Source organism: Halichoerus grypus, chromosome 9, assembly GCF_964656455.1.
Source record: "Halichoerus grypus chromosome 9, mHalGry1.hap1.1, whole genome shotgun sequence".
NCBI lineage: Eukaryota > Metazoa > Chordata > Mammalia > Carnivora > Phocidae > Halichoerus > Halichoerus grypus.
In genome coordinates this window covers 22947015-22965968 of record NC_135720.1, presented here as the reverse complement: position 1 = coordinate 22965968, position 18954 = coordinate 22947015, and the positions used below count along the sequence as shown (strand labels likewise).

The window sequence follows — 18954 nt, the reverse complement described above, 5'->3', positions numbered from 1 at the left end:
TTTCTGTTATTGGACTCAATCGGTACCTCTGGACATTTGCAAAGATTAGTAAGATAAATAAATATCACTTGACTCCCTTGAGTTCCTTATTCTAATGACTGGCGGTATGAGTACATTTCCAGTACTACTCTTGTACACTTTTAGCAAAAACTGCTTTCAAAGGAAGCTTTAAGAGAAAAGCATTTAATTAAAGGGATTAATTTGCTTTATACTAGATATCTGAAAAAATATTCATGATATTTTGTCAGATTATTCTCTTCAGGAAACTAGTTTCTTAAAGAATTTTATAATTTCAAAAAAACTAAATTATGCTACTAATGTAATTTTTCACTGAAGCCAACTTTATTTATGTTTAAGTGTTCATGACATTTGGATCAATTTATATGGTAATACTTTGCTTTCTGTTTTTATTTGTTGAAGAATAATGGTTAGAATGTGATTACATATCAACTAAGTCGATTTTCAGCTGACAGAATTTCAATTTAAGTGCCAATACTCCTTGCTTCTTTGTCCATATATACTTTTCTATTTATATTATTTGTAATTTGTAACTAGGGCAGTTATATGAGATACAGAAATGAGCAGGGAAAATGCCAGGTAACATGAATTATTATTTAGTCTGCCACCTATATGGACTACATAGCCTTTTGGTAATTCAGAGTAAATGATTTAAGTCTCTTCTAGAAAAGAGAAATTCCAATCAGGTGCCCACAGCATTGCCTCGCATACAGTAATATTCTCAAATATGACCTATTAGAAACAAAGGAATTTTCTCAACCCCAGTCATTTAACTTGTGAGGCCAAAACATCTGTAACATATCACCAGGGACCAAAACCCAGAGAAAAGAAACCCACAGAGTTCATTTTTTCTTTGGCTTCGGGGGTTACACCAACTTCCTCTGTGAGGACATTTAAATTGGAAGTATGGAATATTTTACATGAAACATAGATATAAATTTCACTAGGGTTATAAAGACATCGATTCAGGGAAGTGTTTATGGTTATTCTGGTAGTTACACCAAGGAGATTTATGATGGGGCAAACATTCCAGCAACCCCCAGAAAAGCAGCAGCGGTTGATGTTCCCAGTGCATATTTCACATGGACTCCGGCCAGGAGATGGGAATATTATAATTCTGACTAAGTATTTCGCTTTGTATGAACATACAAAGAGCCTCTGTGGCATTCTCCCTCCAGGACTGGCACATCCTCTACTGCCCAAGAACGTTTATATGATGCTTCAGAGTCCTTGACTTGGTGGAGTGGAGCTGGATTCACTCAATCATGTCATTTCTGACATTCTTGAAGAGAGCCTTGTTCAGCCATCTCTCTCTGCGTCATAACCTTCACTGGAGTTTCAACAAAGCAAGCAAATGTTAGAATCAGTTAAAATGGTTTGACTTGACTACATTAAAGGAAAAAATGCAATTTAGATGATACTTGATAAAAATGTAATGCTAGCGTTTAAGAATATTCAAAAGTCATCCTGTGGTAGAAATATTCTCAAAATTGTATATTCAAATCCATGTACCATCAGAACAATTTTTACCACATCCTTGAACCACCTATACTATTGATTTGATGGGTTTTTTCCCTAAACTGACTCACATTTTTACTTAAACATTTGCATTTATATGGGAAAATTGATATCACTATTATAAAATCAGTACTGTTTTTGTAAATTAGAAATGAAAAGCGAGAATAAATGTAATGAAAACAATGTTATTGAATTCTCCCTATATGCTATTGCTTTCTCATATCCCTATGCCTGAAGCCTTCATTATCTTTTTAAAAAGGGAGAGTAACAAAGTGTTAGAGACAGACTATAATCTAATTAATATTTTTTCTTTGATGTAGTCAAATTAGAAATAAATGGAAAGAGAATTACTTATTCACCTTGTGAATAAATGGGATTTAATGTCATGTCGTGGACTATCTAAATCATTTGCATACTGTCAGCAATTCTAGATACACTTTTCGTGTTCCTTGGGAAACTGACACAGTAAACATTTTCAGGCTTATGATCTGATATATTAGAGAATCCTATTTTATTCACTGTAAGAAAGATAGGCACAACTATCAAATTTGTCATCTAACTTATCCAGTCCTTTAAATTCTGGCTTATCAAAGAGTTTTGCTGGATCTATCAGTGGTAATTGGCTGGTGTGGGGAGGGGTGGGGGTTGAGACTGTTTGATAATCAGACACATTTCTTCAGTGTATCAATGAAATTTGTTTTCCTAAACTTTATGAAGTGTTCCTATTTCTCTATGTAAAGTTCTTTTTTGTTATCTTCAATAGGACTTTTATCTGATACCTCAGAATGTATCCTAGGAAAATAGTAATCTTTAAGTTACTTTTCATAAACAGATATTTCTGTATGTAATGGATAATCTAGGTATTCCCACAAATAACTTTTGTGCCTTTTGCATTACATTCTTAAGGAGAGCTCTTGGGCCAATTATTATTTGCATATCAAATCATCTCTTCTGTGCTTGAAGCATCACTCTATTGCTACTGAATATTAAATCTTGTGGGGTCAACCCGAGTAACCCAAGTAAGGAACTAACTCCGTTAGTCCTTATTATTGTTCTAAAAACCTAGCTTACAGGTATTAACTGTATCACTGCTTCCAGATTCTTAACGTACATTTAATTACTCAAATAAAAAAAATATTCCCTGGATATGTGTATAGATTGGACAATCAATCTAGCTATATATGCCAGGCATCTAAAGAAATCATGTGTGTAGTATGAGCAGATCTCCAGTCATATTATAAATGTGACTGTCAGGTTATAATTGCCTCATCACCAGTTCAAAGAAATGATTTTGACTCTAAAATAACATTGGGTTTATATTTTCACATCTCTCTTTTCAAAAAAGTATTTTAAAATCTACCTTTTCAAACCTATATTTCACACCCTTGAATATAGAATAAATACGTAGTGTCATTTCTGTGTCTCCCAAGAAACCCTAAAAAGAGTGTTAAGAAGGACCAAAAAAATGATTAATTGGACAAAGACTTATTGACGGGAATATACCCTTTCGATACCATATTTGTAACAGCAAGCAATGATTTCTACTTTGAGGTTCTGCTTGACTGAAAGAGTCCTCTATTGAAAAATGGGTATACTCATAAATGCTTCTCCCCACCCCACCCCCACTCCCCTCGCCCCACCCCACCTCAAGAAAGATCTGTCATGAATTCTGGCTTGGATGTCATTATTAGGAATGGAATATATGAAAATGTGTGATTAGCTTTTCTATTGAGACACTGTGGGAGTTGTTACATCCATAGAAGATCCCTTGACTGCTAGGATGACGTGGGAATGGGAAAGCCTGAATCAGGATGTCTTAATTGTGCATTTTCTGCAACAACAATGCTTAAGCCAATTATTTTGCTGCAATCCAAAACCCCTCCTACCAATTCTTTGGAGGACATTTTATCTTGCTTTGACAGTTCACTCCTGGACATATCTCATGTTTACTTGTTGGCTACATTATTCAGAAATTTTTAAAATAATATAACAAGTAGACTCCACTGAGTGTATAAATACCTCATTCTAAGGCTTCTGCAGGGAGACTGCTTGAAAATGATCTATAGCACAAGAGAATCTGTAACATAAGATGTTATGTTGTTCTCTGCGTTCACATATTTTATTTGCTGTAAGCAATATAACTCTAGGGAGAGTGCTGTATTTATAGATTGAATTAGGCTGTCTCTGATATTGGATGTCTTTCTCATGTATAAATAACAGCAGATTGAAAAAAATGAGGCGGGAAATATTTAAAATTTAAAGAAGACTATCTTAAATGTTTCCAAAACATTTCAGAAATGTCAGTGATAAAAAATAATGAATTTTAGTATTTTGCATTATTTTCCTGAGAGGGAAAGAACACTACTCTTAAACATATGCTTTAGGTCTCCATCTAGTGGTAGCTTTTCAGCTACTGTGCTGACACCAGGGAGCATACACAGGATATCCTTAGGATCCTGGAATGACTCTTGGACCTCTGCAATTTGAATTTCTCCTCAGTCATTCAGAATGTCCATGATTTGATATGATGATATAATACAGTGTGAAAGCGTTTTTAAAAATCTGAATTAATAGCATTTGTTTTGAATATATTCCTCTAAATATCTTAAATTCAGAGTATTTTTAGAGGAACATAAAATCAATATCATTAAAATACCTGAAAAGCTTTAGACGCTAAATAACCTAGTCTACATAAGTTAAACCACTTGTCCTCGGACTTGTACCAATTTCATATATTTATATTGTTACATTTGGGAGTGGCAAAATTTTTAGCATGAGATTCTGATCCCATACTGGAAAAGCATTCCTTTAGTAGTGGGACTGGAATTTGCATTTTGGTAGATATGGGGGTTTCCAGAGGCAGAGTTTTATATTTTTTCTACTGACTTCCCAACTTTTTTTTAATTAAATCTATTCCCCAACATTGTTTTAATTGTATATTTCTACGTTTTCTGTGCATACTTTACTTAAGATATACCAAAATATAAGCATGAAGAAAGATGACTGACAATAATAGAGATTCAATTTTTTTTCTCTGTATAGCCTATGATATTTTAAAATGATATTTTTTTTATTAGCTGCTTATAGTAAGGTACCCTATAACACACATCTAGAAAGATTTAGCAAACCCTGGCTGGTGACTTCAATTTGCATTTACTATATATATATATATATATATATATATATCAGGCTACTTTAAAGATTGTTCCAAAAAGAAAAAAGCAAAACCTTCTTTTCTCATAAGATTTTCTTTTTAAAGCAACTTAGTCCAGTTAAAATTCTATCTGCAAATATTCTTTCTTTTCCCCCTTTACTTTGATACAAGTGACTGTATTTATGGAATAAATGAATTTATGAAAAATCTGGTAAATGACTCAGTAGAAGTAAATGCTATATTGGGGAAGGGAAAGAGAAAAGGAAGAATAAGGGGCTGAGGGCACCAAGTATGTGTATGCCTATTCTTTTTCAGGTTAACTTCTGTCCATCATCCCACTCAAGTTTGCATACCTTATACTGTGTCATTCTTTCTAACGTACAAAAAAAATGATAGTTTCTTGTTATAAGAGATCAAACTGTACATGAAGAAGTCATGAAAAAATTTTGGAATTCTATATCCAAAATCTATAGAATTAAGGAAATATGTAGGTGATAATTGAGAAGCAGTGAATTATTTATAAGAATAAACTGAGAACTCTTTCTAAGAAGTTACAAAGGTCAATGAATATAAAGTCAAAATATCTCAAATTTTCTGTACCTGTATAGAAGGTGTTTTATTTTTTTAGGTTTTTTTTTTAATTGAAGTCTAGCTGACACACGATATTATGGTTTACAACATAGTGATTCAACAAGTCTGTGTGTTCTGCTGTGCTCAGCATGAGTATGGCTACTGTCTGTCATACAAATGTTATTACAATGCCATTGACTGTATTCTCTGTACTGTATCTTTTATTATTGTGACTTATTCATTCCGTAACTGGAAACCTGTATCTCCCAAAAAAGGCATTTCTTTTAAATTGTGTGAAATTGTGTGATTGTAAATTTAAATTGAGAATTATATGACTGTAAAATATAATTAACGGACTAAACCCTATTTCCAATGGACAGATGGAATTGTCTATAGAATTTCCATAGTGATTCAGAATATCCTTCGTCACCCGGAGGTTAAAGTACAGAGCAAGGTAGCAGAATGGGTAAGTGAACTTGTACAATTTCTTCTTTGTTTTGAAACCTTTAACCTCTGGAAATCTGGAGAGGACTCTACTGTCTGGATAACTGAATCCACAGATCACATGGAAACATAGACACTGTTCCTTATATATATAATATACTCTGAGTAGACATAGAAGTGAGGTGTATGCTGATGCCTAGAAAGGGAGGTGCATTTGAATCAGGGACAAGCCTAATAGACTATTATTGTCTACAGAAGAAAAGTACCACACAAATAGAAATATATTTTCATAGGTATCTTTATTTACTATTATATCCCTACAATTTCAGCAGAACTTTAAAAATAGATTATGTATTTTTTATTTAATTGTTTGAATGTTTGATTCATACACCAAAAAGCATAACAAAATATACCATGAAAATATTCTACCCATCTCCGTAGCTCATCTCCCTGGAGACCAACCCATCTGCTTAGAAATCATTGTTAATTTTTCTTGTTTGTTTTTTTGCCCCTGAATTTCTTTGTGTATATAAAAGAAAATAAGACTATAGATGCTTCTTTTTCCTCCTTTTTACACTAAAAACATATTTTGCATACCATTCCACATTGTGTTTATTTTTGTTATTGCCAGATTTACATCAAAAGTGTGCACAGACCTTCCTTTTCTTTTTTTTTCAAAACAGTGCATAGTATTCCATTATGTGGCTGGCTGGTCATTAATTTAGCAAGTCTTCTGTTGATAGAGATTTAGGGTATACTAATTTATTTAATCAGTATTCTATTAATGAAAAGTTTTGTAATTTCCAGTAAAGAGAAACTTCAGCATTTTATTTTTTTGTCCTTACAGATATCACCTATGTTTATTTTTTGTCTCCATAACAAAAATTTCATCTTCCATAGGTTTCTTTTTTTTTTCTATTTTATTTTCTGTCTGCTGCATACTGTGGGACTTTGTACTGCTTTTTATATATAATACTATTACAGTTCAAACACTGAATAAAGTCATTCTAGTATACATTTTGAGAAAGATGGGTTTTCTTATGCAGAAGGTATCTAGTAAACATGCCCTTGTTAGCAAAACAAAGTTAAATCATATATTGAGCGGTAGTGGTGACTGACTCTCTCTCTCTCTCTCTTTGAAGAGTAACTTAATATGACAATACAATCTTGTTTTGAAGGGTCTATAGTAAGACAAGTCCTATTTTCAATACACTTTAAAACAAGCTGACCACAGGAAACAATAGTATGTATATAACAACTCTATTATAAAATTGAGGGGAGGAGCGACATTCTCTAATAGAAGTCAACAAAAAATACTGCTGTTGACTTTTTGGACTGATACATTAAAGTCAGTAATTAATTCAAACACTGGGAGATATGTTTCATTTCCAAATGGAGAGCAGCTTTAAAGAAATAGCCTATTCTTTTTTTAAATTTAATTTAACTTTATTTTTTATTAACATATAATGCATTATTTGTTTCAGGGGTACAGGTTTGTGATTCATCAGTCTTAAGAATTCACAGTGCTCACCATAGCACATACCCTCCCCAATGTCTTGCAACCCATTTACTTTCAAGAATTCTTCTTTTTGTTTTAAGTCAGAATGATTTCAAAAGATAAAATTATTTTCATTCTCAAATAAGCCCCTACTAATATTATTAATCTGGGAAATAAACATTCACTAGAGAGTCTGTGCCTTAGGCAGCCTATAATTTTACATTTATATTTATTACATGCATAGTTTTCAACATAGCTTCATTCTCATCTGAAGCTAAACTTTACTGGAAACTTTTCATTTAAGATGCAAAATACCAAAGCAGATGCTTGATACTAGAGAAAACATAAGTGGTGTCCCTGATTCATATTATTGCTGTTTATAATTTTAAAATAATTTAATACTTTTTGTCAGCACTTTGTAGAATTTACATTCAATTTTAGGAATGCTTGCAAGGAAGGCTAACTGTGTGTATGAAATAAGACCTAAAAAACCCTTTGGAGGTGATACAGAAATAGGAAGATTTCATATCAGTAAAGAAATCCCATTTGTGATTGTATTGGACAATGCATCATGGAAGGTTGTAATTTATATTGAGAGGAATCCATAATACATTGCTTCTTTAAAAAGTCTGGTGCCAAGACCCATAGGACTGTTAAATAACCCACATAATAATTAACATAGTTCCCAATAATGTTGAACTCATTTTGTTTGTGTTTTCAAAGGTTTGTATTGTTAATTTGTAATTTTTCTTACTGATATCCTTATGAGGTGATACTTGCTAGAAGAATATGTGTTATTGTACCAAGTGTTTGTTGAATGAAGAATATGGATGGTATTTACTGTGCTTATCCTCCTGTGTAACCCTCATTGTTATGGCTAATTCGAAGAACCACTACAGTGGGGCCCATTATAATATGGGCTAGAGAGGAAAGTATAGTGTTTCCAGACAAACAGACTTGGGTTCCAATCTGGGATCTGCTACTTCTTAGTTGGGGACATTGGGGACATTGGGCAAGCTATTACTTCTCCATGAAGCTCAGTTTCTTCATCTGTAAGGGTGGGGGAGCAGATAATACCTATCTCATTAGTTGTTGTGAGATCAAAGAAACAACCTTTGTAAAATTCTTGGCATATAATGATCCAGTGACTGTTATCTTTACCTTTCTTTCACTCCTCTGGCTCTCTGGGATTTTCCCAGGGTCTTAAAATAACAACTTATCTTTTGGGGGAAAGAAACTAGATTCAGATATTTTTTAGAAAGTATTACCAGAACTCACCGTTTTCCATTGTATTTTTCAGCTCAATTCAACCTTCCAAAATTGGAACTACACTGTTTATGTGGTTAATATCAGGTAAATGACAGAATGAATGATTTGAAAAATAAAAATTCGTGTCTAATTTAATGCTACTCTATATCTCTCTGATTATACCCCACACACTTGATACCAGTACATACACACATGCACCATATTCATAGTCTTTCTGAAACAACTCTATGTTATGGCATTTCTTTGCACAAAAATCTTCAATGATGCAGCAATTGGTTTTAATTTTTTTTTTGATCATGGATCCCAATCTTTAAAAAAAAATTACTTATGTATTCCCAAAATATATTTGTGATTTTAAATAAATTTGTGTCTTACTTAACCAGTATGTTATAAATATATCACAGATTATAAGAAGATAATCAAATATATATAGAAGTACTGTTGGTTCCATCTCACACCCCATTGAACCATTGATAGCACCCCCAGTTTGGAGACTGTTTTTCTATAAGATAAGACATTTACAGTGTGCACCTAGCTTTTCAAAAATATCTTTTGCTATCCTATTTAAATACTTTAACTGCCTCGCAAATAGTATCATCCACATATCCTCCTCTGTACCTTGTTTTCATAGTTTTAAATTAGTTTTCAAAAGTGTATGTCACTAACCCTAAACAGATACTCTGTGAACCCAAGAGACGTCGTTAAGTTAACACAGAAAAAGGGATCACATATTGAATTAGCTCAGGAAGTACATTCTTAAACTGAAACAGATTTCTATTCATCTGAACATCTCAGATTATTTAGTATAACCAACATGCATCGAGAATCTTTTTTTCTTTTTTTTTTTTTTTTGCATCGAGAATCTTGAAAACAGAGCAAGGGCGCACAAGCTGCCAGACTTACTTGACAATGGAGCCATTCGATCTCAGGCATATGAAAAGAACTGGAACCTCAGGACACATATTGGGAAATACTGGCTTAGAATGTTCATTTTGCCTCTTTCTTTTACTTCCTCAAATTTTGTTGTTGATGATGTGACAGATGAGGTTGATAATGAATATATATATTTGTATTTATAGTTTTCACCAGAGCACGGGAGAGGACAAGATTAAAGTCAAGAGAAGCATTGTGAATGATCAAAGGTAACACTGACAAAGTCTTACAGAAAGTGTAACATCCTTTTCTAACTCTCTGTTTTGACCCGTAGAAAAATGAAAATAATGAGATAAGAGAGAAACATTTTAATCAGGTAGCACTTTTAAGTTAATTCTTTAGCACTAGTGCACTAATTTTTTTTCCTTGTAGTTAAGACCATCAAATAGTAGAATGGATAGAGATGTACACCCAATGAGAAGTAATTCAGAAGTAGAACATTTAAAATATAGGAGTTATTATTTTTAGTATTTTTAGTTTATTTATGATAATCCATTACCTCTTCATTGAAATTTCGAGAAGACTGTCAAAGAAACAAAAAGATAGTTACAGCTTTAAGTAAGGTACTTATGTACAGTAGCATCTAATAATATGGGTAATAGCTAATTTTTGGAAGTCTCCATTTTAAAATTTCTATCTAGACCATGATTTAAGTAGGCAGGTAATTCAACAGATCTGTCCACCATACAGAATCAGTTGGCATATAAAGGCTAGCTGTTCAGAGTGCTGTGTAATTAAAAACAACTTAAACTCCTAAATAAATTTAGCTGTGTTCAGGTAGTCTATTACATTTCCAAAGAAGAGGAAAAAAAAAAATAGTTGAAAAGCAAAAGTTCATGTAAGGTTGGCTCAGTTTCAATGGACTGAATTGATTTTACAGATTTAAACCATAATGATGGAATGTACTTCTTTTCAGGTGATATATTCTTACTAGGAGAAGATAAAAATAGAATTTCGTATGAGAGTTGGCCAGAGAGTTTCTTCTTACTTTTTTTCCTTTTTCTGTTTAATATTAGAAAAGCAGATGTATTTAAGTTATAATTGAAACTTTTCATTTCAGTATGTATTCAGCAGACCGGCTTTCTCCATCTGAGGAGGGAAATTTGTCTTTATCTTCTTTGTTCCTTTTCTTTTATGATCTGAAGAACAGAATAATTATTTTAATACTATATTCTTGATGGTGACAGGACTTTTCTATTTAGCCAAATAATTTTTTCTCTAACCTGTACTGCTAGATCATGTTGAGCTTTGAACAGCGGATCAGAGATCTGGATCCCTTTGCTGGACACTTTGTGTAACAATTGAGGCCGCCCTAGTTTGGGGTATCACCAATTGCGAATCCTCTTCGGGAAGTCAGCATTGCCCTTTTTAGTGGACCTCCTGTGATTCTTCTACCACCCAGTAATACTAAAGTCAGCCATCATTAGTTCATGTCAGTACCTCAGAAACGTGCTTGAAGAACATTTAAATTCATGGAATCTCAGTTTTCTGTCTGTCAAACCAACAGGTAACTTCACAGAAAATTATAGGGAGAGGGAACCAAGGCCATGTATATGGTAAAGTCTACATGTTTAGTTTTTCTTTGGTATGAATCTTTGACTCTTTGTTTCAAAAAAATTTTTTTTTATTTAAAAGCCTATTATTTAAAAATGTTTTAATCATTTTAAAATTGTTTTAAAATGTATTCTTATAGTCTTTCCCCTTTTTTCTCCTCTCCTCTACTGCTCTTATGCTCATTGATGAGTCTTTGTAGTCCCTCATAGTTTTTCTCAAAACCACAATCTACTAGTTTTACACACACATTTTTTTCCAAACTTTTTCTTTCAATTTGGTTGTAACACTTAACATAGACCATAATCTCAGATAATGCTCTCATCCTCTATTGCCTAGACAGACAGCAAACTGAAGCCGCAGACAGGTTTATTCAAATAAAGGGTGATTGATGGTTACAACTGATGGAACTTGGGGGAACCATAAACTAGTGTCAGTTTTCAGGATGAGAGAGGAAAATACAGAGATAAGACCTGTGAAAATGCATGGCCGTTCTTGAATTGCTGAATTTGGGTATTCAGTATTGTCACAATGCATTGTGCTCATTATGTTCTCAATAAAAGTAAAAGGTCATGTTCCCAACGCTAAGTTCTCAGTAACTGGAGTAGCAAAGCTTATCTTCCAACAATAATTTAATCAGAGGATACTTTTCCTAGGCCATTTAAAAAATTATTAAGTTCACCATTCTGTTTATATCTATGTCTCGCTCAACCTGAAGTATGACTTATATGTGAACACTGGGGAGTAGATCATTTTTGAGATAAATAGCTTTTCGGACTGAATTATGAGAACAGTTCCACACTTTGTCTTTGAAATTAACACAGATATTTAGGGGAAAAAATGGAGCTCTTCTTTAATTTCACCTAACCTTGAATAACATAGATTTCATTTAGTCTTTTTTTAGCACCACAAATATATCAATATTCTATTTCATTTTTATTGATACCTACATAATTTTATAAATACAATATGCCATGCCTCTCTACTGGCAATACTTATTTCAAAAATAGTGCTACTGCCTTGACTTTGGCATGTTTTGATTTCTGCTATTGACTATAGCTATGATTACAGTGGAACAGAAAATTATATTATTTCAAAATGTAGAACCAAAGGTTTTCATGGGGCTTTTAGGATACATCGCTGCTTCTCATAGAAATATTTTCTTTTTAAGGACATTCAAGGTCAGACAGTCTGTAAACTCCTTCTGTAATGTGCCGGCCAATCACCATGGATATTTTAAGTATTTATTTTGTAACTTTTCACCGTACAACATACTTGCAAATGCTTCACGGAGATGGAAAATCATTATCACAATTCTGGAGAAAGTTTAACACATTTGTAAACAATAACACCCTTAATAATTTTAAAGTCAAATGATCAGTTTAGTCAGATTTGTTGGAATTTAATTTTTCTAAAAAATTTTATTTTTGGCTCCAAAGAAACAATGTAGAAATAACCACAAGTATGACCCTTTCTTGCCTGTATGCTATAAATATTACTTAAAATATTTCTTAAATGAGGTGATAACGATATGATATGATAGGATTATACATGTGATATCCTATATAATCTATTCATACTGAGATATTTTTAACATTATAATTTATGCAGCCACAAGAGTCTCTGAGTGCCTTGGCCTATTTCTCTTGTCTCAGTACTTCAAGATCATCCCTCTTACTACCATATCCAAATGTTCTGTTTTTCCACAAAATAAAAAAAATACAAAAAAAATCAACCAACCAGTCAGCAATTCCAACAATTATATCTGAAATGTTTTTCTAGGTTGGTGATTTGGGCCCTTCTAGTTTACAATGCTACCAACAATCCCAATTTAGAAGGAAAAGACATTCAACAGAAGCTCTTAAAAAATAATGAGTCCCTGGATGAAGGCTTGAGGCTATATGCAGTGAGTGTGAAGCAACTGGGTAAGTGCCTTTTTTTATATGTATTTTATATAATTCTTCAGGTTTTATTGAAGCAGCAACAACAATATTCTTCCTCTGTGCATTGTTTGCCTATTTAAAACTTTTTTCTGATGATGAGATTCATCATATTGGTGGCATAGTAACAAATGGGTGACGTGGTTAACATCAGAGATATCAATACCTATGAATCTAAGGGAATGAAAGAGGCAGAGGAGAGTTTACACTTTATTTGGGGGACATATTCTGGAAAAACTAAGAATATGAGCGAAGTGCCAGGATCGCCTTGACCAGAATTGGCTTCAACTTCAGGAATAAAGACTGTGTATGTGGACATATGGGAACTCTAAAGAGGTAAATCTTAGAAGAGGCAATTTGTTGTTAGAAAACATCTCCTCTTATGTTTTCTGTCTTCATGAATGGTAGCACTATCTTTATAGGAATAGGCCAGAAATCTGGGAGTTATCCAGGATTGAGAGTCAGTTCTTACCTAGACGCCATTCACATGCTGAGTTCCAACCACACACGTGGTACTCCATGCACCTCCCCAGACACGCCATGCTCCTTCGTGCCTTTCCATGTCTTGCCCATACTGCTCTTCTGTACTCCCACCATCCACCTGCTTATCACATCACTGTTTTAAAGACAGCCCAAAGTCGTCTTTTCTATGATGTATTGTATGACATGATCATGCATAAATAGGAGTCCTTGCCTTTGAGCCTCCACTTCATGCTTTCCGGATACCTAGAGCACCATACAAATTAGAAGACCGTAATATTTGACTGGACTCACTTATGTTCTTACGGATATTTTCTTTAAACAGGAATCTCCTCTGGCTTGAGAACACCTGTTAGTTTTTTTTTTAACACCCTCACTTTCCACCTCCCCTAGCACTCAGCACATTCCCTAGCACTTAAATACTTGAAAAAAATAAATGAGGTTTGATGGGAATATTTTAGAAAAATTGATCACAAATATGGACAATAAGAAGTTAAGTTATTATTCTAATGTTATATGATTATATTATGATTAAACATATTAATAGAGATCAAGAGAAGAGGAAACTGACTCTTTTCCTTATACACACACAGGAGGCTAAAGTGAGGGAAGCAAGTATTTCTCAGTCTCCATAAGAGGCGGATTCCCCCTGAGGCCAGAATCCCGGTGTAATAAAGAAGCAGGTATCCCTGCTTGGATAAGGAACTACCCATATGTAATATGCCCACTTACACAACTACAGAGAACTCATAGAGGTGGCGGAATACAAATCATCATTGTTGATGTCATCATCATGAACGGTTTCTGAGCCTCTATGGGAAAGTGCTTGCTTATTAACAAATGGGGCTTCTTGAGGCAGGGGAGAGTACACGTGCTACCTTTCACTAATGAGTCTCCACGAGGAGTAGCTTGATGAATGGTGGATTATATATGACAGGGAAGCTCTGTGAGGGCCGGCCGTCCTCATCTCTGTTCTAAGAGGCTGTGGAATCCCAGAAAACTCTCTGCATACCTAGACATATAATTTATACGACTTAATTTAAATTCTGTGCTTTTACTGGGTATCTACCCCAAAGACACAGATGTAGTGAAAAGAAGGGCCATATGCACCCTAATGTTCATAGCAGCAATGTCCACAATAGCCAAACTGTGGAAAGAACCGAGATGCCTTTCAACAGACAAATGGATAAAGAAGATGTGGTCCAGGGGCACCTGGGTGGCTCAGTCCTTAAGCATCTGCCTTCAGCTCAGGTCATGATCCCAGGGTCCTGGAATCGAGCCCCACACCAGGCTCCCTGCTCTGCGGAAAGCCTGCTTCTTCCTCTCCCACTCCCCCTGCTTCTGTTCCCTCTTTCGCTGTGTCTCTCTCTGTCAGATAAATAAATTTAAAAAAAATCTTAAAAAAAAAAAAAAGATGTCTATATATACAATGGACTATTACTCAGCCATCAGAAAGGATGAATACCCAACCTTTGCATCAACATGGATGGGACTGGAGGAGATTATGCTAAGTGAAATAAGTCAAGCAGAGAAAGTCAATTATCATATGGTTTCACTTATTTGTAGAACATAAGGAATAGCATGGAGGACATTAGGAGAAGGAAGGGAAAAATGAAGGGGGGGAAATCAGAGGGGGAGACAAACCATGAGAGACTATAGGCTCCGAGAAACAAACTGAGGGTTTTAGAGGGGAGGGGTGTGGGGGGATGGGTGAGCCTGGTGATGGGTATTAAGGAGGGCACGTACTGCATAGAGCACTGGAGGTTATACAAAAACAATGAATTGTGGATCACTACATCAAAAACTAATGATGTATGGTGACTTACATAATAAAAAAAATAAATTCTGTGCTTTATTGTTTTTCTGCAAGTGGGCCTATGAGGAAAAGTTTCTACCAATTGAAAATATTAAAGAACAAACCCTGGTGATGTTAAGGCTTAGAATGTAGATGAGAAATTTCTTTAAATGTTAAGTTGGTGACTCCAATACCAGTTCCCAATGGTCTGGTTTAATTTGCTATTTTTCAGTCCTGAAATGACATGATTTTATTGTCGTTGATATATTGCTTTTATTTGGATATTTTTAAAATGGTAAAATCTGAATTACTGATGTCATGACTCTTGCCCAGAGAGTTTTCCAACAACAGGTGGAATGATTTGAGGATGAGGGCTCAGGTGAGGGGCATGTGGCACTGGTTAATGGGTCCCCTCTCTCCATCCCCCCAGCAGACTTCCAGGCAATCGATGCTTTCAGAATAGCTGGAAATGTTTCCATAAAATATGCTTACAACTCAATGACAACAGGATTGATGCATCATTTTGTAGGCTTTCCCCTTTGGAAAAAGATCATATTACATTTTGAATTTTTCAGGATCGTCATTGTATGTGGTGTTCATTTTTTGAATACATCTTTATTTTACTAATGTTACCAGCTAACGATTTATATTAGAATAATGATGTATGTTTAATGATTATACTCCCATAAGTGTGTGACTTTGATTTGAATAACTTTTGTGTCTGAAGTGTACTATATGTTTATTGTTCCTAATTTCTAAAGGTTTACAAAGTCTGAACATTAAAAATAAAACTAGTATTTTAGCATTACGTGAAATAAATACCTAAGTACCAACATCATCATTTTGCTCTTATCTTTCACCTTTTACTTCAAAGAATAGATTAACATTTCTGTGTTGGCTCTTATTTTCACATAGGTTTATGTCCTGCTGATGAGGATCCCAAAGGCTATCACTGGCCACTCATCCCACCTTCTGTGTACAACTTTCCCTGTCCAGGGAAACAGGGCTTTTATGCTTCACGGACATGGTAATGCTTTTATTGAATCTTGCCAGTAAAGCTGCACATTGTCTACCTGCCTGGGTTACACAGGCTGGCTGCGTGATAGTCCCCATACATTGTATAGTGATTGGGAAGGACAGGAAAGTCTGTGAACACCTAAATCACACTTCATGGAGGGTAAAAAGGCAGGTAGGTTACCCAGAAAAGCCTTTTTACTCCAAGTGCCATGCTAATTTAGCCTTCTCCAAAGAAAGATGGGGAAGTCTGGAAACCTCAGGGTGACTCTAGAGCAAAGCATGTGGATGAACGGCGCTAACTTCCAGCTTTGGAACATGCATCTGAAATTCCAAAACTTTTAAACAATTGGGAATGGTTATTGTTGGAGTGAGAAGAGGCAGAAAAAGAGGGAATAAATTCAGGATCCTAGGCTAGGGCAGGCTGCTAATGCAGACTGTCAGGGTGTAGAGTTTTCCTAAGTGTTTAACAGAAACCTCAGAGACAGGTCGACTGCAGAGGATTCACTGAATACTCCTCACCCCCAGTTGGAGTTTTCTCACAGGGGTGAGGGGCGGGGGGGTCAAAAATGGAAACTGCCCAAACTTTGCACATTCTGCTGTGCTTGACACACGGTAGGAAGCAAAGAAGGGGCTTTAGAGAGTTACTGACCCTAGTTTGAAACAAGGCTCTGCCCCTTCCTGGCTGTGAGGCTTCGGAATGTTCTTTGATTTCTCTTTTTCCTCACCTATAAAGTGTGGATTATAATCTGCTTTACAGAGTTATGTGAAATCAAAATCAGATTTTATCAAAGTTCTTAAAGAGGTATTTGACCCATATTACCAAATAGGCCTTTAACCTTAGTAACTGGATATACCCTAGCTTAGGACACACACTATTGCTAGTATTGTGTTTCCAGGATGCATGGCACCTGATTTTTTTCTAATAAGAATTCTCAGTGGGAGTTTTATTTCAATGTATTACAATTTTATTTTCAAATGAAATTTACGTAGACATCAAGGCAAATTCTCAAACTTATTATTAACCAATTTTGTCAATTAAAATGTCATTTATGCCAAATATTTTAAATACCTTGTTTTGTTCCCCAGTTATCGTGACCCTGCCAACACCTCTGTAGCCTACTGGGGGCCTCCTGATCTCTCCAACTGTTCAAGTAAGTGAGCAATTTTCCTTCAGTTCTCACAGGCAAAATGAAATGACTTCATACTGCATAGTTTTCATCCTCTTCAGATATATTCTTCTGCTATATGATAACCATTGTAATAATAAAAGCTTAAGCAAATGATTGTTTCACTTAAGGTAGAAAATTCTGTTTTTCCTGATTCTTTTTGTAAAACTTTTGTGTTTTTCCTGATAACTTTTTGTCCTGCTTATTCTGTTAGAGATTAAAGATAAACAATTTTAGAGAACATGTAACAAATAAATTGATATTTGTGTCAGTGTTTTATAGTTGTGTATTATTTTCCTTAAAGATTTTATTTATTATCGATTTGAGAAAGAGAGAGAGAGCATGAGCTGGGGGGGGGGAAGGGCAGAGGGAGAAGCAGACTCCCCACTGAGCAGGGAGCCAGCTGCTGGTAGATCCCAGGACCCTGGGATCATGACCTGAGCTGAAGGCAGACACTTAACTGACTGAGCCACCCAGGAGCCCCTAGTTGTATATTATTTTTAAGCAGCAGCTATAAACTTATTTTTTGTGATTCTGGGTACATTTCTCTTAGAACTATATATGAATATTGGTCCCTCCAAAGTTGGGACTCTGAAGTGGAAATATCCTAGTATGTTTTGGATTCCTGAAATGTTCAAAATTTTGTGTTTTGTTTTTTCTGTCTTTTTTTAGGAGAAGCAAATGAAGTGGCCAACCAGATTTTAAATTTAACTAGTGATGGGCAGACCTTAAGCTCAGCCAATATTACTAGCATTGTAGAACAGGTCAAAAGGATTGTGAATAAAGAAGAAAACATTGATATAACACTTGGTTCAACTTTAATGAATATATTTTCCAATATCTTAACCAGTCCGGACAGTGACTTGCTTGAGTCTTCTTCTGAGTAAGTATTTTTTTTTTCTTCTGGAGAGTAAAATTTATTGGATACATGTTATGTAATTTCTCAGTTATCTGAGTGGTTGGTGGCCAGCTTTCATCATTTAAATCTCCAGAAGATCCATGGATAGTTCCAAAGATCATTCACAAAGTGAACTTCAAAGTTCTCTATTTTCTTTCTTGAAAAATATAATTTACAAAATGATTAGGATTGTCCATCTGGCAAGATATATAAATAACCCCAGAAAAACATAATCAGTATGTCATTTCTCATCTGAAAAAACGTTAACTGGAATTAATTCAAAGATAAGCTATTATATATATTAGCATAGGACACTTTGATTGCAAAAGAGACACTTAGCAAACATTCAGCTCACATCTTTTAGGCATAACTTGGTCACTGTAAATTCTGTCCTACGGACTGTGACATGGAAATGCCATAGGTGTGTGGTCGTTGTACTTCAGGAATGGAAATGCCCAGGGCATATAAAATGTACCTGTTTTTACACAATTAGTGTGCATCCAGTTATTTCATTTAATGTGTTAATAGTTCTTGTTTCCTTCCTTTCAACCAAATTTCTTCAATGAAAATTTTATATTTGTTAAAATGTATTTTTTACTTACCTTATCTACATAATAATTACAAACTTTTTATAGTGTCTTAGAGTCCAAAAAAATGCTTTTACCTCATTATTTTCCTTTGATTCTCACTCAGTTATAAAATA

General features: G+C 34.6%; 1 protein-coding gene across 7 annotated transcripts in view; it reads left to right on the top strand.

The window, feature by feature from the left end:
- ADGRG6 (adhesion G protein-coupled receptor G6) overlaps positions 1–18954 on the top strand; it is a 136853-nt gene that overhangs the window by 78284 nt on the left and 39615 nt on the right. For all 7 annotated transcript variants that reach the window (XR_013441071.1, XM_036106670.2, XM_078054652.1 and 4 more), the window contains 7 exons: positions 5641–5726; positions 8503–8555; positions 9551–9613; positions 12738–12880; positions 16086–16197; positions 17274–17338; positions 18026–18236. Coding sequence is in view for 6 of the 7 variants with exons in the window: in XM_036106670.2 (XP_035962563.2) it covers positions 5641–5726; positions 8503–8555; positions 9551–9613; positions 12738–12880; positions 16086–16197; positions 17274–17338; positions 18026–18236 (733 nt within the window). In the remaining variant the exon portion in view is untranslated. The remainder of the gene's footprint in view (positions 1–5640; positions 5727–8502; positions 8556–9550; positions 9614–12737; positions 12881–16085; positions 16198–17273; positions 17339–18025; positions 18237–18954) is intronic.